The sequence below is a fragment of the Opisthocomus hoazin genome, chromosome 2, assembly GCF_030867145.1.
Source record: "Opisthocomus hoazin isolate bOpiHoa1 chromosome 2, bOpiHoa1.hap1, whole genome shotgun sequence".
In the NCBI taxonomy this organism is placed as follows: domain Eukaryota; kingdom Metazoa; phylum Chordata; class Aves; order Opisthocomiformes; family Opisthocomidae; genus Opisthocomus; species Opisthocomus hoazin.
The window spans coordinates 124,331,884-124,345,917 of NC_134415.1; the positions used below are offsets into that span (position 1 = coordinate 124,331,884).

At 51.5% G+C, this 14,034-nt stretch overlaps 2 protein-coding genes across 2 annotated transcripts in view; one reads left to right on the forward strand and one right to left on the reverse strand.

Moving 5' to 3' along the window:
• The window catches only part of FKBP1B (FKBP prolyl isomerase 1B), a 48,491-nt gene extending 44,140 nt beyond the window's left edge, over positions 1 to 4,351 (forward strand). Inside the window, exon 4 of the mRNA XM_075414930.1 lies at positions 3,620 to 4,351. Coding sequence (XP_075271045.1) covers positions 3,620 to 3,748 — 129 coding nt within the window. The 3' untranslated portion in view covers positions 3,749 to 4,351. The remainder of the gene's footprint in view (positions 1 to 3,619) is intronic.
• A 3,405-nt stretch (positions 4,352 to 7,756) lies between these two features.
• On the reverse strand, positions 7,757 to 13,641 carry SF3B6 (splicing factor 3b subunit 6). The gene is made up of 4 exons (XM_009937833.2): positions 13,483 to 13,641; positions 13,066 to 13,184; positions 9,765 to 9,903; positions 7,757 to 9,290 (listed from the first exon to the last, which is right to left on the reverse strand). The coding sequence occupies exons 1-4, from the start codon at positions 13,510 to 13,512 to the stop codon at positions 9,201 to 9,203; spliced, it is 378 nt and encodes a 125-aa protein (XP_009936135.2). The 5' UTR covers positions 13,513 to 13,641; the 3' UTR covers positions 7,757 to 9,200.
• Between the last annotated feature and the right edge of the window lie 393 nt (positions 13,642 to 14,034).

Below are 14,034 nucleotides of genomic sequence, written 5' to 3' on the forward strand. Positions count from 1 at the left end.
GGGGGAGGACGTTCCGTCCCTGGGTGCCAGGGTGCCCCACAAGCCCCGTCCCTTTCCCATGGGCAGCTCCACAGACAGATGGCAGTGGCCTCTCAGATGTTCCAGGCGGCAGCATTTTATGGAGAGGCCTCTAGTCGGCTGCTCCATAAAAGTCAAGCTGCCGTTCTCGATGACATCCGTGACCGCGCTGCAGATTTTGACCCTTACTGAATAAGGTACCAAACGGCACCGTTAAATTTTCATGACTTCAGGCTCCCAGCTACTAAACTTAACATTCGCTGACCAGCTCTACGCTGAGAAAAAGGAAACTGTCCCCATTAATTACAGTTTGAGTGCCAACGCAGTAAAAACCCTGACAGAGCCACACCACGCAGTTCCCTGCCAACTCCTGCTTTGTGGCTGCAGTGTTGTGAGGGCCCGCTACCAGAGGAGCGCGGTCAGGCTGCTCAGGTGCAAGCACGAATGCGTTCAGGGTGCAAACGCCTTGTGACTTGCTGTTGTGGGGTCCTAGAGCCCAGCATAGGAGGAAACTGCTCAAATACAGGAACAGCTACAGCAGGAGCAACTTCTTACGCTTAAACAGAGCGAGGGGGAGAATGCAAAATGAGAAACGGTCCACTGAGTAATGATGCAACCGTGCTTTTCCAGGCAGGGCTGGAAGAGAAAATGGTTTCCAGCCCTATGGAGAAAGCACTGCAAGCATTCCCTTTTCTCCAGCCAGAGAAGGAGGAATCCTAGACTCTCTAAAAAATACGCACCTTCCTCTCAAGCATTTGAATTGGACTCTCTTGTTTGCTTTGCAGTAAGGCCTAAGAGGAGCTCAGGACCTCAGTGCACTGTAGACACCAGAAGCCAGTGCAGATAAAGCTGTGGCAACAAGTGCTGGGTGAATCAGTTTATCCCTGCCTTGACCGGTCTCACTCCCTGGCTCCTGTCCCTTAATTAAGTGGACAAAAGCTGTTCCAGTCATCAGCATGGGAACACACTGCCCTCTTGCTCCTCCTCGTGGATCGCTGTCTGGAGCCGAGCTTCAGGCTGTCTCCTTCCACCCCGGGGTTTTGAGGGGTTTGGGGAGCGTGACCGACACAACGCACTTGGAAAAAGGCAGTTCACTATGTGTAGCCAGCAGGTTTTTCAGACCTTGCTTTAGCAACTGTCAGATCATAGAATCACAGAATCATAGAAAGTTTTGGGTTGGAAGCGACTCCTAGAGGTCATCTAGTCCAACCCCCCCGCAGCGAGCAGGGACACTGCTAACTATCAGGTTGCTCAGAGCCCTGTCCAACCTGGTCTTGAATGTTTCCAGGGATGGGGCCTCCACTACCTCTCTGGGCAACCCGTTCCAGTGTTTCACCACCCTCATTGTAAAGAATTTCTTCCTTATATCCAGCCTAAACCTACCCCGTTTTAGTTTAAAACCATTGCCCCTCGTCCTGTCACTGTTGTCTCTGCTAAAAAGATTGTCCCCATCTTTCCTATAGGCTCCCTTTAAGTACTGAAAGGCTGCAATCAGGTCTCCCCGCAGCCTTCTCTTCTCCAGGCTGAACAAGCCCAACTCTCTCAGCCTGTCCTCATAGGAGAGGTGCTCCAGCCCTCGGATCATTTTTGTAGCCCTCCTTTGGACCCACTCCAACAGTTCCATGTCCTTCTTGTGCTGAGGGCTCCAGAGCTGAACGCAGGACTCCAGGTGAGGTCTCACCAGAGCAGAGTAGAGGGGCAGAATCACCTCTCTCGACCTGCTGGCCACGCTTCTCCTGATGCAGCCCAGGACACGGTTGGCCCTCTGGGCTGCCAGCGCACATTGCCGGCTCATGTGCAGCCTTTCGTCTATCAGTACCCCCAAGTCCCTCTCAGCAGGGCTGCTCTCGATCCTTTCATCCCCCAGCCTGTATTGATAGCGGGCATTACCCCGACCCAGGTGTAGGACCTTGCACTTGGCCATGTTGAACCTCATGAGGTTCACACAGGCCCACCTCTCCAGCTTGTCCAGGTCCCTCTGGATGGCATCCTGTCCTTCTGGTGTCTCAACTGTACCACTCAGCTTGGTGTCATCTGCAAGCTTGCTGAGGGTACACTTGATGTCGCTGTCCATGTCATTGATAAATATATTGAACAGCACCAGATGTCAGCAGTGTCTGCGTTTCCCTGCTCGACTTCTGACGGTGCAAGGCTGCCCCGTGCCGAAAGCCCGTGCAGGGCTGACCAGCTGTCCGAGCAGCAGCCAGCCTGCCCCACGCAGAGCCCCGCGGGGACCGGGGCAGGTCAGCGGCGCTTGTGCCCTCAGCCCCATCGTATGAACGCTCCTGGGATGTGGGAAGTCATAGTCACGTGTTTTTGTCTACCTAAAGCGATCAAAGCTCTAGCTTTGGCGTATTTTGTAGGACCTGAAAAAAATTCAACAGGAGATACTGCGTAATCTGTAGTCCAGTGATGTGCGCGCCCTCGGGAGAGAGGTCTGAGGTAAAAATCACTGCTTCGAAGCAGGGATTGTTCCTTGGCCGGTGCATAGTCAGTCAGCAGCGCGTGGTGCGTGAATACCAGTTTGAGAATGCTCCACCCCAGAATACTCTGTTGGAAGAGCAGGGTTTTGAATCTTGAAAACTCGCTGAGCGCTGTCTCCTCCAGAGCTAGTCTGGACCGGGAGAAGGCAGCATTTCCGTCCACCCCAGGGGCAAGGGCTCTCCGCTGGAATGAGCAGCGCCTGAGGTGAGACGTCTGCCCTTGGGCTTGGGCCGAGTTTAGGGCAAGGAGTACCTCTTCTAGGCAGGACTGCGTCCGGTTCGCTCTGCACCTGCCCGGCAGCGGGAACTTGGGTGCCTGCAGCATTAGCCCTGGAGCAGTGGTTTCGAAGTCCTCCCTGGTGGTGGCTGAAGAAGGCAAAATGTTGCTTGACCGCTTCTCAGAAGCTGAACCTGACTGCCTTTCGGCGCTGATCGCTCACAAATACAATGCTTTGGTCCTGACGCTGAGAGCCTGTTCCTAACGCCCGCTGATGGTGCTGCATGTACCCTGCGCTCAGCAGACACAATCACAGAATCACAGAATCCCAGAGTGGTAGGGGTTGGAAGGGACCTCTGTGGGTCATCTAGTCCAACCCTCCTGCCGAAGCAGGGTCACCTACAGCAGGCTGCACAGGACCTTGTCCAGGTGGGTCTTGAATATCTCCAGAGAAGGAGACTCCACAACCTCCCTGGGCAGGCTGTTCCAGGGCTCCGTCACCCTCAGAGGGAAGAAGTTCTTCCTCATGTTCAGACGGAACTTCCTCTGCTTCAGTTTGTGCCCGTTGCCCCTTGTCCTGTTGCTGGGCACCACTGAAAAGAGTCTGGACCCCATCCTCCTGACACCCACCCTTAAGATATTTATAAACATTTATAAGGTCCCCTCTCAGCCTTCTGTTCTTCAGGCTAAAGAAGCTGAACTGCTGCGAGAAGCCAGAGGGGTTGGGAGACCTGCGTCTGAGTGGTTTGTGGCAGCTTCCGCTTGAACCTGAGAGATGAATCTGGTGGTCCCAGCTTTCCTCGATTCTCTAAGTCTGCCACGTAGTGATTTCTTCTTTGTTTTCCTGCTCATAGTGTGGATTTTGTCTTCTCTTTTTCTTTCTCCAACACCCTGAACCCAGATGAGCTTAGGACAAAGAGCAAAGTTGACCTGCACACCTGAGATGGCCTACGGAGCCACAGGCCACCCTGGGGTCATCCCTCCCAATGCCACTCTCCTCTTTGACGTGGAGCTTCTCAGGCTGGAGTGAATCTTCTCGAGGGCGTTGGCTGGAGACATCTGTTAATAACCATCTGGTCCCCCTCGCCTTGCCGGCAGCGGGAGAAATCTCCACTGGAATCCCAATCTTCCCTGCTCAAGCTGTCCTGTCAGTAGCGCCTGCCGTTCGGGTTCTTACGCCTTCCTTCTCTTTTTTAACTTTGTGGTGTCCATATTTGCCTTTTATTAGAAGCTTCGCTTTAGGAAAAATGTCTACTGTTGTAACATTTTCAAGTTGTACATTTTATTTAATTTGCATGTAGGAAGAATACACAGTGACGACTGAAAATATATATAGATATAAATATATATATATTCCTTATTGAAAAACCACTGCCTTACTGTACACTTAAACCAAGAAGAAAACAAACCAAAAGGTGCTCAAAAAACAAAAAAATCCAGTGTACGCCTTGTACATGAACGGGCATTAGCCAAACAGAGTTACCTGCGCTGCCACTTTCCTCAACTTGTACGTTCTGCTTGCTGCTGTTTTAAAAAAATACCGTCTCATTTAAGAATTAAAAATATATATATAAAACAATAAAATCTTGACACTTTACAGTTTCTGTTCCCTGTTTTTCTGCTTTCCTCTGGCCGCTGGAATTCTTTCTGGTGTGTAAGAAGTTCTTCAAACAATCATCAACCCGTTTTTTGCTGATTATTTCTCTTCTTATACGAAATACACATAATTCCCTGCGCTGCTTCTGTTGTAGGTGGCACAGTGGAAGATCTCTGAGGTACCAGGAACATGCAGGTGAGGTGGGACAGAGAGGTTTCCTGACTCTCCATCTCCCCTGCCCGTGGCCTCTCAGCTCTGGCCAAAATGTGGCTGCTGAAGGGACGGGCAGCGACGCTGCTCAGAGCCATGCAGCGCTGCTCCAGTTCTGTGCATTTATTACCGTAAAACCAGCGTAAAAATTCCTACTGGAGATGAGACAGGCTGGAGAAGAGCCAAACTACACGCCTCTGCCTTACGAAGCAAATCTGAACTGTCGGATGATGCGGGATGGTGAACACCCCGGGGGTTTTTTAGGCTGCGTCTTCTGACGGTGCTCACACAACCTGCAGACTTCCTTTGTGCGTGGGGCTCCTGGCGCTCGAGACCGGGCGGTATTGATCTCGTTCGGTAGTGCTACGAATTCAGAAAATGCTGGTTCCTCCCCTGGGGACAGCCGGATGCGCAGACTGTCATGCACCTGGTTTTAGGAGCAGGACCTGAGCAGCGAAGGTGCCTCGGTGCTGTTATTTTGCTTTGCCTAAATTGGATTTCTCACCTTTTGGCTTGCTTTTCCCCTTTGCTGGAGGAAAAAAAGAGCATCACTGGGTTGTGATGGTGTTCTTACTTAACTGGACACTAAACTGTTCACATAGTTTTCAACTAACGGATCTTTTGATGGAAGCATTCCAGACAGTTGTCGTGCTGTTTTCTCCCGTGAATCTGTGTCCTCACACCCCTAGCACGAGCAGACCGACGGCGAAGCAGCGTGGGTGTCTCCCGGTGGCACCTCGGGGAGAGGAGAGCGAACAGGAGCACAGCAAAGCCAGACTGGCAGTCTGGCCAGCGGCTGCAGCCCGCGCTCTGCTTTCCCCACGTGTTCATTTCACCCACAAAGCTGCATCTGAATTTGTTCATTAATAAACCCATAAACCCCATCTCTTGCAGGCTGATACTTGCCTTGGTGGAGTAAAATTTTTTCATGCTCCCCTCTCTGTAAAAAAACGAAAGGCCTTTTGAGGCCCTTATTTTTTGGTGGAAATTTAGGGCCTTTCCGCTCCTGCTGGGTTTGTGATCAGCGAGAGACGCGTTGCAGCCGGGCGCGAAGAGCCGATCCCACTCACTTAGAATCACAGAATCACGGAATGTTCGGGGTTGGAAGGGACCTCTGTGGGTCATCCAGTCCAACCCCCCTGCCGAAGCAGGGTCACCTACAGCAGGCTGCACAGGACCTTGTCCAGGCGGGTCTTGAATATCTCCAGAAAAGGAGACTCCACCCTCCCTGGGCAGTTGCTGTCTGCGGAGCTGCCGTGCACCTCCCTTTGGCGCTCAGCAGTTCAGCCCCGCCATCACCAAGTCTGTAGAATCCTTATTATGGCCGGTTGATGAAGCTCTCTCCCTCATCGCCCTTTCTCTGCAGAGATCTTTGCTGGAAGCAGAGATTATTACATTTTTCGTGCCAATTTCATTAAAAAAAAATCTGAAAGGAAAACTAATTGTGCTTTGTGATACTTAGGGAAATTAAGTCTTCAAGGAAATATAATCTTCGGCTCTTTATTTGACTGCAAATGTGTTAATTTATTTAATTGCATCATCGATCAACACAGTACATATAATTATTACCACCATATAATAGACTGGAAAAAATTTACCATCATTGCCTGTGTGTTCAGATATGCTCTTGTTACTAATTTCTAAACAGCATCGATGGAAAAAAAATGACCTTCCAGGCTTAATTTCGTGCCCTGCTTCCTGAGAAACTGAATGGGAAGTGAGGACACGCGAAAACCAGCACGGATGCGGAGTATGTGGCTGGTAACATCTGCCTCAGTTGCTGCCCCCTCTGCCATTCACATAACTGAACTCATTTCCCCGTCCTTTGATATTACATTTCAAACAAAATCTTGAGCAGACCTCATCAAAACAGTCCTCCGGGCATTCAATTTCCATCCCCTCTGTCTTGCAGGCACAAATTATTATTTCATTTTACATGTGCAGGGACATTGAAAGCCCTGAACAGGCACTAGAAGACAAAGTATGAAATGGAATATTTAATGAAAAGCAGCAGCTGAGCTCTCAGAGAAATCAAAAGCTGCTGATCTTGAGCATTCATTGAAGGAATTTTTATTAATCTTATTACCCTAAAGAATTGCTTCTTAAATGTGTTTTTCAAACAGCATAAAATCCTCATCAAAGCAGACACTGCGGTGCAAGCGCCGTGCTCTCCGCTATTGACAGAAGCAACGCGGTATTTGCAGATGATTTTAAACAAGGCTGGCAGCACACGGCACCATTATTAGCACTTTGATCTTTTATTATCAGTATTTATTATTATTCACTAGAAGCGTAAATCTAGCACCTCCAATTCCTGTTACAGCAAGGGGCCTTCTAAATGGCCCCAGGTAGCCCAGTGTTTGGCACACGTACGTGTGTGTGCCCATGTATATACATGGCATATATATATATCTCTCTATATATAGGGGGGCAGGCTGTAACCTTTAAAAAGCCGCGGGTATGGCAAGCCCTCCAGCAGGATTTCGTTCATTTCAACATTTCTAAGGCAAGCTGGTTTTTGCCTGAGAAACCGAGGTTCATATCGATCGTAGGGCGCGACGTGGGGTGCAGGCGGAACCGCTCGCCTGGGGACCAGGCCGGCCCGCGCAGTTAAGGTACGCGCCCCGCAGCTGGCAGGGGAAGCGCCGCAGGGCTGGCGAGCGCCCGGCTGGCAGGGCTGTACGTTTCTGTCCTTCAGAGACGCGGCCGCAGCCCAACGGGCTCCAGCTCTCCCAGCGCCTGTTCCGAGCTCGGGGAGGGCTCCTTGGTGCCGGCACAGCCTCCTGCTGCCAGCTGACAAGGCTTCTACTGTGCACACTGAACGCAGCTCTCGCTCGTATCCCAACCGTCCATCTGTGACAGACTCGTCCCCAGGGGACAGAGTGGGGCTTCAAGCACCCACCCGAAGCTGAAATCACAGCAGAACCATCTCGGCAGCCCCCTCCCCGCTGCTCTGGGGCGAAACAGCCGGCTCCAAGCCTCACCGCCGCCCTTCATGCTCCCACCAGCTGAGGAACAACCGCACGGGGCCTCCTGCGCCCGAGAGCTGGACACGGGTACCTGCAGCCGGGCACCCTTCCCCCTGGCTCAGGGGCTGAACGTGCCCAAGGGATCACGCACGCTCCACACGTTCCTCCACTCAGCTGCCGAGGGGCTTCCTTTCCAACAGCACAGGCCACCTGCAGAAGGGGCTCGGCGTAAAGCAAACCTCCATGGGAAAAAAAAGCAAAATTGTGTAGACACAGATTTATTTTTTTACTAAATGAACACAGGAACAGCATGGCTCTTCAAGTGACAGATTTCAACAAAAATACAAAGGATAAGAAAATGGAAACACTTTATGGCAGCGTAATGCACTGAAAAAATCTGACCTTAAATTACAAATTCTCAGGCAAAGTGTGTCTGCATGTGCCCACCTTCTGCACTGGCTGGAAGTTACCTGGCCAGGGAGTTAAACACTGCACGGAAGCAAATAAATCCCCCCAAAACAGATAACTGCCGACACTCACCTGACTTCCAGCTGGTTCAGAACAGAGGGTGAAGTTATTTGTTGCCACTTCCAAAATGTACTGGTTAGGCACACTCTGTATCGCACTAATTCTTACTCATAGGGCGTGAGTGCTCAAAAAAAGAGCCAGAAAAATTTACATGTTTTTCCTCCACCAGATGCTACATCTAAAGATCTATATAGGTGAAACATCTCACAGTTCAGACACTGAGGAGAACACAGTCGCACCGCAGGCATCTAAAACTGCCACCACCCTCTCCTGTCTCATCTTGCTCGAGTGCTCTCCAAACATTAAAAGGCGCAAAGCGTACTCCTGTCGCTCCCGCTAACCTCGGCGCACAGCTGGAACACGGAACAAAGATCTGGTGCACCAGTAAGCCAGCCCTGCAGCAACACACTGTTAGAGGAAGACGATGCGACTGCAGCTCACCTGGTTCGTCTCCATCACCAGGGACAAGACATTCTGACTGAAGTCACCTAAGCAGTTGGATCATTTTAAAAAGCCATTCGTTTCCCACAGTTTCTAAAAGAAACTTTGCTATAAACGCGGAACTGGGCTTGCTTTGTTGCTAGGGAGAAGTAGCCTCACGACCGCTAACGGCATTCGGCTCCTTCAAACATTCCTGGTGGGAGAAAGGTGCAATACTCTGGGTACAACATACAGGTGGGACGAGGTACCAAACCCCTGCGGCAGGGCACCTGGCTGCAACCCTCCATTTTCAGAAAGCAGCACGTGATGTTCACCTCCACGGGGGCAGCTGGTACAGAGCCCCCCGAGCTCTCTGGTTTCACCAGTGGCCATGCCTAAAGTCTGCCCTGGAGACCGGGCGGAACTTGAGAAGGTGCGAAAAACCGGGGCTGCTTGGTGCTGTCCTGAAAGGGCCTGCAGGGCCGCGGCTACGCAGCGTTCACCAGGTCACCCTTACAACACGGAGAAGCCACATCCACTCAGGGCGATTACCTTAAAGCAGATCTTCCAAAGTCTCACATTTATTTAATTCTAATGTGAAGATCTAAAGATTCAAATTACAGCTTATCAAAATTTATTAAAAAAAAAAAGTTATACTTCATTGAGAATTCCTATGCTTAGGTTAAGAAGTCAGTGGCAGGGCTTGAAAACAGTTGAGCTCAAGAGCAGGGCTTGAAAAGTTTTCCACAAAGATCCGTTTATTTTGGTGGGTCTGTATTAATTCCATACTTTTCCTTGAGAAGCTTAAGCTGCTCCTCTTTCTTCTTTGTGTCCATCTTTTGGAATGCCTGTAATTAGGAAAACAAGAGACGTGAGAACAAAACCAAAAAACCCTCATGACATGTCATTTCCCAGTCACTGCAGCCAACACCGCGAGGAGCTGCATCACCATCACACGCACCAGCGTCGCTCGACTCAGCACCCCCGACACCCAGCAACGGGCGGAGCACCAAGGCTGGAGACCTTTTACCTGTAAACGCGACCTCACACCCCGCTGCAGCTGTGCCGCAGTAAGGGCCCTGCTGCCCCTTCCCCGAAGGACGCTCACCAGAACCACAGGTTTTCACACCCTTGGTCCACAGGTACATTTTTGCACACAAATCGCCAAGTAAAGATGAAATCCCAACAATTTATCCAATCCATTCCCTCTACCGGTTTGGATTTATTTCTTAAAAATATCCAAGCAACTGTCTCTTCAAACTGAATTTCTTTCTGTGCTAGCTACGTTCACAGGTACTTAACAAACCCGCAAGCGCACGCACCCTGTTCGCGTTGTAGTACAAAACGACGAGGTATCTGTTGCAGACGTTGAATCCCGACAGGTGATCGCAGGCGTTTTTGGCGTCAAAGATGTCTTCGTAGACCACGTAGGCCGTTCCTCTAGTTTCAGGCGTGTTGCCACTGCAGAGCAGGACCAGCGTTAGCGTTAAACAAAAAGAACAGGGAATAGTTCTATTAGTCTTCAGCAGTGACCGAGATTAGATTAACTAATGCAATGTCACTAAAAAACAATTTACTGTGATTTTTTTCTAGATATTAAAATACATCCCTGCTTTCCACACCAATCTCCACTCACAGTTCGGTCAGAGACAACAGGAAAACGGGACAGAGCATCATGTGCTGCATTATGCTCCTGAAGGGCAACTCACCTCTCCACAACAGCTGCTAGAAGCTGTTGCTGTCAGGGGCTCTCATATTGCTGCTAAGTTTTTATTACAGCAATTAGCTTGGTTTATTTAATATTACAAGGTCAGTTAATGGCTGTCTGGATCAGATGGCTCCCCGAGATGGAATACAGCTCTTGGCATATCACAAAGTCAATTTAAGAGAGCCAGAGCAGCCCCGCTGGCACAAGACCACTTCAGACACAGAACCATCGCCTGTCAGACCATCAGTTCCATGTCCTCTGCCTGAGGGACAGGAGACACCTCTGGGCACGTAACGTTAACTCGCCCGGAGAGATGACAGAGCTTACAAATCCAAAAGAGCTCAGCTAAGAGATAGTTAGTGAATTTACTAATCAGAAGAACCCTCTCTAAGGTGCCTGATTCTAGGAGGAGGACAAACGACATCACACGTATCCACACCAGGATGCGTATGACAGTGAAGAAGACAATGGGGTAAAAACCGCACAAAGCACAGAAGTCGTTACACAGGGAGTTCCACGTCACGCCTTGCCTCGTGACCACGTTAGGATTGCTGTGGAGAGCAACGCGACTCAGCCGTTCTGCACAGCTGGCGGGGAGGCTGCCTGCAGCTCCCTGTGCAACGCACACGCCAGCACGTCGCTCTGATGGAAAGCTCCCCAATATGTCTTCATTCTTTATGTCCCACTGTCACGCTGCTCCAGCCTACGCTTTCAGAAACCTTAAATGTTAGCTTTCCTTTATCCATATCAGTGAAGAATTCCCTATGTAGCCAAGCAGTAAGTTTGCGCTCTCCCTCATTCCTTTGGCCACTTCCCCAAGCGCTTTCGCTGCCCTTCCCTGGGCGAGAAGGATCTCACTAGCTGCATGTCCCAACGCAGCACCAGCAGCACACCCTTCCCATCCTTGCTTGCTTACTGACAGCAATTCCATAGTTATTCTCTACACTGAGCAATCATTTTTAATCACTACGGCTCTGGAATGAACACTTCTGTTTGGGGCAGTAAAGTTCAGTCTCTTTAACTGTTTATGTATTTACATCCTGCATAGGCAAAACAATCAAACATATTGCGGATTAACTACCCACCCCAGTCTCAGAGCACGGGGAAATGGAAAGCGATATAAACGACAAGGATACATCCTGCTCTCACCCCATCAGCAACCTGGTCAAGAACTCAAAGTTGCTGCAGGTTTTTTTGCCAACATCTGGATAAAACCAGTATAAAACCACTCATGTCAAACATAAACTACATTTCCTTTCTATTTGTACATCTACTAAAATGTAACTTACAATATTTTATTTTTAAGTATTAAACACCAAGTTTTGTTTCCTCTCCCTTCCCTTCCTAAATACTTCTCAGAAGGCAGAAAAAAAACCCCTTTTGTACGAGTGTCAGTTCTTCCACCTGCCTCACTGCGCTCTCAGCAGCTCTTCCTGAATTCCAGCTTCAGCCAACTCCTTCCGCTAGGAACCGAGCAGAACGTAGCACTAACCAGATGATGTTACGGTTTAACCCACAGCACACAGACAGTACGCGGGATAACGACGAGCATCAGAGCTCGGGTCTTCAACATTTGAAATAACCGAAGACAAGAACCTCAGATTTGCCGTAGACGTGTATAAGCTTGATGCATTTTAAAACAAAATTACAGTCAGACTGCCATTACCCCGGCCTTCGTGGCTCGGGGACAAGCTGCACCTGACGCACAGGGAGCTGCTGCTGGTAGTTGTTTCTGGTCGACAGGCCCAGCAGCTATCGTTAACATCCCTGTGTTCCCATCAGTTAAGTATCTAATACTCATTAAATATGAAAACCGGTTGTATTCAACTTTTGCCTTTGTTATTTTTACCTTTAGTTAAGGTAAAAGGTTAGCTGTATTTAAGATGTACTTAAGAGAGTAAGTCTTTCACATTTTTTCCAACTCAGGTAAGTTCACATCAAATTTAAGCTTCCTCACCCTGCCTACTATCAATGCTATTTTCTAACGAATTCACACATAAGAGAAATTATCATCACATCCACCTTTGGCACGCAGGGGTACTGCTAGAGTGCGCTTAACTTTTTCAGCTGTGAAATCACATGGGTCAGGGCAATCCCAAACACAAGTACAGGCTGGGCGGAGAGTGCTCGAGAGCAGCCCTGAGGAGGACTTGGGGGTACTGGTGGATGAGAAGCTCAACATGAGCCGGCCATGTGCGCTTGCAGCCCAGAAAGCCAACCGTATCCTGGGCTGCATCAAGAGAAGGTGGCCAGCAGGTCGAGGGAGGGGATTCTGCCCCTTTACTCTGCTCTCGTGAGACCCCACCTGGAGTCCTGCGTCCAGCTCTGGAGCCCCCAACATAAGAAGGACATGGATGTGTTGGAGTGGGTCCAGAGCAGGGCCACGAAGGTGATCCGAGGGCTGGAGCACCTCTGCTACGAGGACAGGCTGAGGGAGTTGGGGCTGTTCAGCCTGGAGAAGAGAAGGCTCCGGGGTGGCCTTAGAGCAGCCTTCCAGTGCCTGAAGGGGCCGACGGGAAGGTTGGAGAGGGAATTTTCACAAGGGTGTGTGGTGATAGAACAAGGGTGAACAGCTCTAAACTAAATGAGGTGAGATTTAGATTAGACATTAGGAAGAAATTCTTCACCATGAGGGTGGTGAAACACTGGCCCAGGCTGCCCAGAGAAGCTGTGGCTGCCCCCTCCCTGGCAGTGTTCAAGGCCAGGTTGGATGGAGCTCTGAGCAACCTGGTCTGGTGGAAGATGTCCCTGCTCATGGCAGGGGGGTTGGAACCAGATGATCTTTAAGGTCCCTTCCAACCCAAACCATTCCATGATTCTATGAAATCCAGCTGCCACTGACTGCAACATGAATTCTGACATACAACTAAAGCACATAAAATTCTTAACTTTTCAAAGCAAACTAAAACACTTACACTCTGATTTGTCGAATAGGTCCGTATTTCCCAAAAATATCGTACATTTCCTCCGCTGTGATCTTATACGGCAGGTTCCTAATGTACAGGATCCGGTTGACTTCTGGAGGCAGCCGGATCTGGTGCAGAAACAACACGGCACGTTAGACCTAGTGCGCTCACTTCGAACCTTAAAAGCAGCCGCCTGCGTGCTAAACCTCGGGGCTAACATCACTGAGGGAGCCCCGATGCTTCGCTGCTCCTTTCCCCACCCTCCACAACCACAGATTCCGTCGAACAGAGGCCTGCCTGGGGGGGGAGGGGACGCGGAAGGGGTCGGGAAGGCCTGCTCTAGGCCCCGGGCCGAGGACCCCTCCTCACCGCCCCGGCAGAGCTGAGGCGGGCCAGGGAGGGCAGGGGGCAGGGGAGGGCACTCACGTTGGCTCGCTTGGCCGCTTGCATCGCCATGGTGCCGGTCGGGGGGAGCGAGGGGGCCGCGGCCTGCCAGAGAAACGCGGCCCGGGGACGGGCCGCCGCGCGCCGCTCGCCTCAGCGGGGTACCCGGATGCGATCCCAGCCTGCACCGCGCCACCAGCGCCCGCGGGCCGGGAGGCACGTGACCCGTCCTTTGCCCCGCCCCGCCCCCGGCCCCGCCCCGCCCCCTCAGCCGCCTACGCCCTCCCTCCGGGGCTGCAGCTACGCGGGCTGGGAGCGCGGCCTGGTGGTGTCCGCTCGGCTCGGGGCTGCTCCTCCGCCTGCCCCCGGCGGGGAGCGCGGCCCGGCGACGTCCCCCCGGCCCGGGGCTGCCCCTCCGCCTGCCTCCGGCGGGGAGCGGGCCCCGCAGCCGCCGCCTCAGCGCCTGAGGGAGGTTCCCGTGAGGTGAAGGGGCCTCAGGGCGTGCGGCCGGGGTGCCGCTCCGGAGGGCGGGCAGGAGAGGCCCTCGGAGCGGGGCCCGGCGGCCGGTACCCGGCGGCCGGTACCCGGCGGCCG

Bases quoted from the DNA above. Each gene is read 5' to 3' on its own strand.
- SF3B6 (XM_009937833.2), bottom strand. From the start codon at position 13,512: ATGGCGATGCAAGCGGCCAAGCGAGCCAAC. The intron at 13,185-13,482 runs GTGAGTGCCCTC...TTTCTGCACCAG, and splicing joins AAGCGGCCAAGCGAGCCAAC to ATCCGGCTGCCTCCAGAAGT. The intron at 9,291-9,764 runs GTGCGTGCGCTT...TCCTAATTACAG, and splicing joins TGTACTACAACGCGAACAGG to GCATTCCAAAAGATGGACAC.